A 10,511-nucleotide genomic window follows, 5' to 3' on the forward strand; every position below is an offset into this window, starting at 1 on the left:
ACCTTTTTTAGAATCTTAGAAAGATAACCCTTAGGTACTCTTAAGAGATTGTAACTTAGGTTGTATTTTTTTAATGTAAAAAGTTATTAGTCTAATGTAAAAACCTAATTAACTGAAATGGATTAGTCATATGTAAACACACATTTTTATTTAGCACTAAGCATATTAATTTTTTAGCAATTACATAATCAGTATTTATTATTTAATTTTCATTTGAAAAAAAAAGGAGGAAGAATAAGTAATGTAACAGATTCTAAAAATATTTTAATAAATAAACAATATAGAAGTTTCTATTGATAACACTTCTAGAGCTTAAAACATTATGGCTAAAGTGCAAAAATAAAATATTTACAAATAAATAATTTCATCAAAGATACAAACTAAAGTATAATACATAACAATGTAATTTATCAAGAATTTCTTTGAAATAAAAATATTTCACACCAGATGACCTATGTCATAGAATCCCTCAACCTAAAATAAAATATGAATGTTAAATAACAAACACACTTTCAATTTGATATTAATCTTAAAACTGTGTGAGAAAAGTACATTGAAGCAACAAGAATTACTAAAGCCAACCATAAAAATAAATAAACCTAGAAACTATTAAGAATTTGATTATAATCTAAACTAAATACTATAAATTAATTAAATGAAGACTTTAATCAGATAATTTCTGGTATTACTAATTAATAATAAAAAAAAGATACTAACTTTGTGCTAAAACCTCACATTAAACAATTTTCCAAACACAGGTGGTAATATCATGCCTGATAATAACTACATAACCTTTTAGCAAGCCATTCTCTCCAGTTTTGTTGAATAAAGAGATATATAAAACATAAAGCAATTTTTTCAAGACTGAAAAGAGAAAAGGGCAAACTAAAAACATAAAGCAAAACATGCCAGCATATGAAAGAAAAATAATATAAATAACAAATTGCAAATAAAAATAACATGCATTTTTAAATATTTTTCTAGATTATGTAATAATTTTCAAAATATGAAAAATAGCAAACTAAAAACAGGCGAACATAATAAAAAAAGAACAAATATATAAGCAAAAAATTTTTTTCAAGCTATTTAGGCAAAAGATGTTAAGGCAAACATGAGGCAGAATGACTAATTTTAAAAATTCAATTGTTAATCTCTTTTTTTCTGGTCTCTCACTGTGTTAGATAGTTTTATGTAAAAATATTGTTAACAGCAAATAGTATTTTTCAAGACAATAATAAATTGTAAAAAGTTCTACACCAAACATAAATTGTTCAATGGGGATTTTAAATATTCTGTGATGCATGCTGCAGTTTTGAACACTTTTTGCTCCATAGTAATGTACAATGGAAAATCTACATAAGACTAGCTTTATTTATGTAACAATCCGCTATATTTACATAACTTTTATAATTCATATTACTGCCTTAATATATATTTATAAAATCAAAAGTATATTTAAGCAATATGTTTGCAAGTTAAAGTGTACAAAATTGTAAATAACAAAATACAAAACTTATCAACTAACTTCGCCACATTAGGTTGCATAACGGCTGTCTGTAGTTTTGAAATCTTAAACATTTTTTATATTAGAAGTTTCAACTATTTTATTATTGATTGATATATTATATTTAACATTTATTAAATTCCTAATTTAACCACATTTATGGATAGAAAGTTTATGGATATAAGAATAAATTTATTATGATATGTAAAAATAATGCATAGTTTTTTATTATGGAAATATTTACTTCAAATCTGCCAACGTCACAACCTGTTGCTTGTTTATCTTTCATTACATCAGATATTGCAAGTATGTATTTAGTCCTTGGGCTTTCCATACTGTCATTTTTATTCTAAAAACAACAAAATTTAGTTAATTAGCTTACTTACAAATTAGCTTATTGAAAAAAAAATTTAATATTTAGGATTTGTTTTAAATTGAATTTTAATAAAAATTACAATAGTCAAAATAAATAATGAAATTTATGTTTTATATAAGCAAAAGTAACACATTAAACTTAAATTTATAGTTATTGTAATTTATAAGTGAGAAAATTATGCAAAATAAATACAATTATTTTAAACTATTTTAAATTAGATCATTATAAAGCATTTATTGCTAATTTCAATTTAGTATAGTTATTTTAAGTTTATATAAATAAAAAAACATAAATAACAGGTTCCATCTACTAAAATAAATATTTTTCTATAATAAAGCACCATCAAAATTTCATATTCTGACTTAGTACTATTTTTCGTTAAAAAAGAAGGCAGACAATTTTAATTTATGCTAAATTTATACATTAAAAAAATAAGAAAACTTTAGAAATAAGCATTATTTTAGTCTCCCTCCCCTCTCTACAATATCCTACAAAATACATTATTTTAACATCAAGTAAAAACTTCTCAATACTAGCACCGTACAATTATAAAATTCAGTTTGTAATGCTGAGTTATTCACCTACAAAGCAGCTACAATGAGCAGAATGCTATGAAATAAAATAGAATTATACTTTAAAGTAAACAATAATATTCAGTTGATTTTTTAACTATAGAATGCACATGATTTTATTTAACTGCAATCTGAAAAATAATTTAGGAAGAAGATTTTTCGCACTCATAACTGTCTGAACAGTATTAATTTCAAACAAACCTAAAAAGGACAATTCTTAAATCAACTATATGAAACATTAGCCATTATGAAGAAGGATATTAAAATTGAAACGGACTCTTACTTGAATCAGGAGAAACTTGTTCAATTAAATATCTCTTTTATACATAGCTCAAATGACAACCTTTTTTGCCTGGAAATCGCACTTAATTTACTAACTGCAAGAGTTCTCTGTAAAATTTATCCGTTTTTATTCACTTATTTTAGCTGTCACAATTATGTTATTTTCGGTAACAGAATGATTGAAACAATGAAAAGCAAAATGTTTTCTTCAAAATAAGGTCATGGAATAAAAAAACAATAATTTACATTCTTTGGCAAGTTATTTGAAGAAGAAAATAAATACAAAAAACTTACAATTTCTGTGGTGCTATTTTTACATTCTGATCTTCTAGAACCAGCAGACAGAGGATATGATACTACAGTTTGCTTTGAATCCTAAATTTAAATTGCAAATTAAGAAATTACACAAAATATTATTCCTTACATGCATAAATGCGAACATTTCAGACACATGCATAGATATAAAAGTATTTGTTAAATCAATCTAAGCATGTGTCAGCTATATACATAGATACTTAAAAATAATATTTCAAATTAGAGCACACCTGTAAATAATAACATTAAAATAGCAATTTTCCATTGTAAGGCATTAAATAAAAATAGTTTAGCTTAAATATTTAAATAGCATTTAGGATTTAAAACATAATAAAAAAATCTTTATAAAATACATAAATAAATTAGAAAGCAAAATAAAATTATTTTTGAAATCATAAAAGCAATTTCTAATATTACATTCAAAAGTTTAACCTGTCGAAAGTGTAAACCATCAAAATGAAATAAATTAAAATTTTTATATGAGGTCGCATTAATTATTCTAATATTCAAACAGAATATAGAGTGAATGCTTGAACTTAAAAATTAGCAAAACTTTTATAAAATTAAACTTTATTTTGCTCTTAAACTTTTCAAACCCTTTTGTTATAAAAATGAATATAATTACATATGTATAAGACACACAAAGTATAAAAAAGTTAATTAATGCATTTTAAATAATGTGTCACACTACGCAGCAGTGATTTACTTCTGTCAGTTCATGCACGGATCCTAAACTCAATATTATTGTCTATATTATTGAAAATTAAAAACATGAATAAGCAAATTATCATTTAATAGTTACCATGCCACATTACTTAAAAATACATTTTAATTTCAATAGAATTATTCTCTTGTAACTTAAAATGATATTCAGAAAACAATTGAACATCACTGATATTATGAATATTTGTTTTTATTGCATTTCATGCACAGCTAAAGTAAATATGGTTGCAACATAAATGTTTCTTAGAGCTAAATAATTGGATTATAACAATTATGAATAAACAAATTATTATTTATAGTTATACCTCATTGCTAAAAAATACATTTTAATTTCAATATCCTCTTGTAACTTAACATGATGTTTAGAAAACAATTGATCACTGATATTATTAATTAATGTTTTTACTGCATTTCATGCATAGCTAAGGTAAATATGGTTGCTACATAAATATTTCTTAGAATTAAATATTTCGTTTATAACATTCGCCAACTATGAATACTTATACACTTACCAGAACTGGCAGTCTACCGACTTCATTTGATTAAAAATGTTACTTGCAAAACATTAAAAGTATAGATAGCCAAATAGTTATACAGTCAACCCCGCTTAAAGGAATACCATCGATTCCAGCCTTTTACTTTTTAATGGTATTTAATGCATAGTATAGCGCTTTGATTAAATAAACTCAGTTTTATGAACAATTATAATTAAAACTGTCTGTGTTAGTATCATAAAATACAAATGTCACTTTAAGTTACATGAAAATAAATCATTGTTAGTGAAAAGTATAATATAAGTACTAAAATATTATTTGATCCTTTCCGAAAAAGTCTATAAAAGACTGTTTTTATACCCGTATAATTCGTCAATTTATCAGAATAAAATTTTCCATTTTAGTTCCTACTAAGATTTTCACGACTTGCATATTCATTTCAAATACAATCAGAATTTTTTTAAAATTTACTTATTCATTTTTTTCTAATCTTTGAAACTTGAGAAATTCCAAATTAATGTGCTATTTTAGTTTGGGATTTTTTGTTTCCAAGATTCATTGCTTTTTTTTCTCGATTAATTCACATCATTCCTTCTTGTGCTCAGCTTGCAACCAACTCAGAAATATTCACTGGATAAAACAATGCTTATTTTACTTAAGAGAAAGACATATTGTACACTGCGTTAGGTTTTTGAAACTTTTTCTTATCAAAGCTAATAGCACAACAGGAGGGGACCAAAAGTCTTGCCCACAAAACACTTGGTACCTTTTTTTACATTCTAAATTATGTGTGTGTGTGATGTAAATCAAAGAGGGGTAAAAACCCCTTCGTTTACTTCAATGTATAAATACCAGCAAGATTTAACAAATTTTTCCTAACACCTATTTAGATCAACTAATGAACATACCACCTATTATATCTTTATCTTAACTGAAAAACAGAAATTCCATTTTAACATGTCTCAAAAATAGACAATTTTTTTTCATTACAGTACCACTTCTTTATGCAATTAGGCAGAGATAAGAAACTACAAATATCCTTTAAACGGGGAAGTTTAACATTGGTTTCATATAAAATGATTTGATTCCATTAAATTTTATTCATATAAGCGGGTTATTCGATTATCCGATATGCGATATAGTGGGGACGACTGTACTATGAAACATCATTTCAGTGTTGAAGATTGAAAGCAAATGATGAGATGGTTTCGATTATTTTAATTTGTTTCTTTTGTTTTTTTCTCACAGAAAAGATTTTACCAAAGTATTCAAGGGCTAAATAATTTGAGACACAAACCTCTCATTCTTAATATAAAAATAAAAGTCATTGAAACAGAATTTTTAGAGTGTAATTGCTTTGATATTTAAAATTAATAATAGGATATGTTTAATGAAATAAAACCTATAAAAGTATACAATACATTTTACTTAAGATATATGAAATTCTGAAATAATCACGTTAGAAAAATATGTTATCAAATTTTTGTGAACTATCTGAAGTAATTTTTTTTTTTTGTCAAATATCTTTTATAACTCTTCTTAAAAAATACACCATTTAAGATACACTTTTCATTTAAACTTTAATTAGTTAAAATAAAATGAAAATACAATGTCAGCAAAAGACTTGGGATTTGGACATGATGTTAAAAACCATGGTAAAAACTTGCAAGGTAAACATAGAAAAAGCTCATCAAAAACTTGACAACCCTGTCTTGAACATTTCAAATATATAATAATTTGAAAAAATTGAATAACTTAACTTAGCAATATTGGTTTAAAAAATAAAATTTACATAATAGAACCATCACCTTTGTAAGTTCTCCAAAGAATGTTAATTCTTCGATTCCAAATCTTTTCCATCTATATGAAGGCTGTTTCAAAATAATTCTTAAGTTCACCACACTATTTAAAGTCACACCACTCTAAAATAAAACATAAAGGAGGAAAGATTTTATAACATTTTCACACTCTACATACACAAATACACTTATAATATATAAAAATTTCTAAAACAGCTTCATAATAAAACAAAAGGTCAAAAAGAAGAGGATATACTTTGTACTACATAGAATAAAACAAAAATAATGTGAATAAAGCACAAAATAAAATACAAAAATGGACATATTATAGTCTCTGAACAAGAACTTTCCTCAATGTTTAAACTCTAAACGATAATGAAATTCAGCATATAATTTTTTTCAAAACACAACCCTTCTCTGCTGGTGCATATCATACCATACATATATTTTTCCTCAGTGTTTAAACATTTGGTGTTTAACACTAAAAAAACCCAGCTGTATTTATGGCAAAACACTAACATAAAACTCTTAACATCATGTCCAATATTCTCTTTATTTTATTTTTAAGTTATTCTACAATTAATGACCAAGAAAATAGCCAAATTATTCAGTACTAAACACATTACATTTGATCAATAATAATCCAGGGATTTAAAAATATTTTTTATGAAATAAAAATTTAGCATGTTTCATGATTTACACATCAGATATCACAAAATGATACATACCCCTAATTAGTGAAATGAATTGAAGAAAAAAATATAACGTTAATTTTTAATTAACACAGTGTGGGTAGCAAATAGTTGGCAGCATAACTTTTTCAAACAAAAATATATAAACAGTTTAAACTTTTTTTTAAAAAAAAATAAATAATTTTATAGTAAAAACTATTATTAAAATAATGTGAAAATCGGCTGTCAAGGGAAAATTTCACTTTTAATATAGGCTATTTTCAGCCAATTTATAAACTTATTTTATAATATTTTAGATACATTATTCTGGAATATATTTTAAATTAAGTTAACAGTTCAGAAAAAATCACCCAAATCTTATACATATGGCATAATACAAGCCTATTGTTGCCAACTTGTATGGTCCATGAAATTTATTTTCTTCATATAAGTATTCCTACAACAGTTGTGGGAACATGGAGGTTAAGCACCATAACTTCAAGCCAAAAGCAATGTGGTTAGGATTTGGCACAAGTCGGTTTTATTTCCCGGACAAGTTGACACCCATATAAAAAGCAACATTTATACATAAAATTTTAAAAATGAAATCTGACATTTTTTTCTGGTCACATGACAAACTAATAATTCAAGTATATATATGTAATATAAATTAGTTAGACAATTATGCATTCAAGCGTTGGCAAGATAGCTTAACATTTAGAAAAGTCTTAATACTTTATGTGTTGTTATAATACCACTTAGTAAAATGTTTTTCAACAACAGTACAATTTGGCAGCTGTGCAAGTGATGCAGTTTAGAATGAATTAGTTTTAAATCCTACTATAATTTTGAGCTAGGAATGATACTTGAAAAACACTGAAATAATAAAATTTAAAATTGCTACGGTTAAATATGATTAGAGAATTCACTTTAAAAATTTGGAAAAAAAACAAACAAACTAAGTTTGTGATAATTGCAAAACAAAAAACTATAAAAAGATACTTAAGGGAAATGAGATTTGATGTTCGGAATACAGTTTATGCTTATCATTAGTAACACTTATAAATAATAATAAAAATAAATAAAACTTCAGTCCTATTATAAATGTATTTTATTTAAATGAATGATTATTTTTAGTGTAAAAAGAAATTTCCTTTCTGTTCTCTTTCCCTTCCTGTTTTTCCTTTAGTTATTCAACAAGAATTGAGAAATTTTTGCATAAACTTACTCAAAATAATATGCTTGACCAGTTAAAAAGCAAAAATATTCTAAGTGATAAAAATAATGAAATCAATTTGAAATAAATAAGTAAAACTTACATCTTTAGCAGAGATTGAAAAAATATCTTGTGAGCTTCTCTCACTTTCAGGTTCTTGCATTAAAATAAAACGACGAATAGATGCCTGCCAAGGAAGGATGTCTCTATCTAAGATAAAATAAATATTTTTTAAAATTACAGATGTGAGTGACAACTGCTGTTAACTAAACATTATGCTGCTTAAATTCCTTATTATGGTAAATTTGCTGTTTAACTTTACGACAAATTTTAACATCTATATTATTACAATTTATAAAATGCTGAACTGAGGACAACATCTGTGTAAAATGCTTAAAAAATTCATTTTTATATAGTTTGCATAAATGAAATATTGCTCCTATTAGACTATATTATAATATTTAACAGTATGAAATTACTCATTTTGCATAATTATAATTTTTGCATAATTTATCTTGATAGGCTTGATATTGTAATTTTCTAAAGTAATATTTAAGCTCAAGAAAAATATAGAAAACTTTGTCTTAATGCCTATTACTATGTGTGACATACTAGGGTCGTCATATTACTGACTGCAAGTTAACCATAAATATTTTATCTTTCGAGAAGACAAGTAATACATTCATTAATATTGATGTACAAGCGTTAAATAGTATTAGCTTAGCTTTATAATACATGCTGTAAAACAATTTACAATATTGATTTAATCAATTCCTTCAAATCATTAGTTTTCTTTGAACAAAGCATTCATGCTAGCAGCATTATCCCTTGCTAAACTTAATCAAAATTATATTTCAAACATAGAAATATGCAACACTCCGAGGAGTAGATGAAAGTAAGATAATTTACCATGATTAAAACACACACTAGATTTGATTCAAACAAAGAAAGTATAGCAGTTAATTTTCATGATTCTCTAGAGCAAAAAATATATTTGAAAAATAAAATACGGTTGAACAAAATGAACTTTGAAATAATGAGACAAAATATTAAATAATTACTTACATTCAGATTTATAACAACTTGATTAATATATGACAATCTCACCTGTCGTAATAATTTACCATCATGGGATCAAAGAGATAAAACATAATCAATTACTTAAATTGATGCATTAATATCATCAGTGTTAATCAGGTGATTAACACTCAGAATTATTATGCATATACTTAAACTTGTTGATTCATCATTTCTCTCACAATATACACAGATTCTTCCAAACATATCTGCTACCAAACATTGTAACCACACACTTAACAATCGAAGGAGAATGAAACTCGCCCTCCTACGCCGTAGAGGGTCAGCCAACGAATGCCCAAATCCCAATGTCAAACCCTGTTGCCATTCATGGGTAAAAAAGGAAAGCTCTTAATACAGTGTATTCAGCGCAAGCAGTATTCCCCTCTCTCCCGGTATGTAGAGAATGGGTATAATGTAGGAGTGCATTGGTGCATCTTCTCTTTGACACAATAATTTAAAGTTTATTAATATATTAATTATGTCTGGTAGGTGTTTATAATTGTAAAGAGCTTGTTGTAATGTTAAACATCTATTTTAAAATTTTTAATTTTTTCATCTGTAGTTATGCGATCGTCTTAATAAAATAGTACATATACATAGTAAAATAAATACATACACATATTCCTTTTCACTCCAAATTGTAGGTAGTAGGACAAATTTAACATTATTAGTATTGAAAATTCTAATTTTTGGTGAATTTGTTATGCTTTTGTTTTTCTAGAAGTTATTAAGAATAGCGTAACTGTATTGGGCTCTGCTTATTCTACTCAGTATATCTTCATCAGTTCCTCCTTCGTTGTTAATTATACTTACAAGATAGGTAAAACTGCTTACCTCCTCTTGTTCATTATTTCCTATTATGTGTTAGTTAAATATGCTAGTTAATTGAACAGGATTCATTTACAGCACTGGCGTCGGAACCATAGGGGTCCGAGGGGTCCGGACCCCCCCCCAATAATTGGGAAGCCAGGGTTCATTATTTTGAGAAAATATTTCCGTTTTGTTTCCATAACTTTTAATTTCTCTCTCTCTTATTTTTACAAAGCGCAACTTATTATATTATATAATTAAAAGAAAATTAGTAAAAAATAAAATACACACAGAAAAATGCACTGTCTGAAAAAATAAAACAGGTGTTTAGAGAACTACAAGAAATGTCACAGCCACCCTTTCCTTCAATAAGCAATAAAACACTCTTCCCACCATTCCTTTTCTTCTCACTGCTAACTGATAAAGATGATTCCCCCTCAACATAACACACATAGTCATTTGATACCCAAAAATAGCCACCTTAGTTTAGGATACGGGAAAATGGTTAGCATTTTTAACTTATCTTTATCGTATTTATGGCCCTGGGCTCTTTTGTCCTCTTTTTTAAAATGTCAAATATCAACAGACCCCTACCTATTCATAAATTGTCTCAAACAGGCAATTATCTAGAATTTCTAGGGGGGATTTCAGTAGGGGGAGATTCTTGTA

At 26.1% G+C, this 10,511-nt stretch overlaps 1 protein-coding gene across 2 annotated transcripts in view; it reads right to left on the reverse strand.

The window, feature by feature from the left end:
* Window positions 1-244: 244 nt before the first annotated feature.
* Window positions 245-10,511, reverse strand: part of LOC107449904 (nicolin-1) — a 13,771-nt gene continuing 3,504 nt past the window's right edge. Inside the window, exons 3-8 of one of the 2 annotated variants that reach the window (XR_006225304.2) lie at window positions 8,056-8,162; window positions 6,075-6,188; window positions 3,029-3,109; window positions 1,749-1,853; window positions 718-864; window positions 245-474 (exon numbers count right to left, since the gene is read on the reverse strand). Coding sequence is in view for 1 of the 2 variants with exons in the window: in XM_043043678.2 (XP_042899612.1) it covers window positions 439-474; window positions 1,749-1,853; window positions 3,029-3,109; window positions 6,075-6,188; window positions 8,056-8,162 (443 nt within the window). In the remaining variant the exon portion in view is untranslated. The remainder of the gene's footprint in view (window positions 475-717; window positions 865-1,748; window positions 1,854-3,028; window positions 3,110-6,074; window positions 6,189-8,055; window positions 8,163-10,511) is intronic. The other variant, XM_043043678.2, reaches the window with a different exon arrangement.

This window comes from Parasteatoda tepidariorum, chromosome 8, assembly GCF_043381705.1.
Source record: "Parasteatoda tepidariorum isolate YZ-2023 chromosome 8, CAS_Ptep_4.0, whole genome shotgun sequence".
Classification (NCBI taxonomy): Eukaryota; Metazoa; Arthropoda; class Arachnida; order Araneae; family Theridiidae; genus Parasteatoda; species Parasteatoda tepidariorum.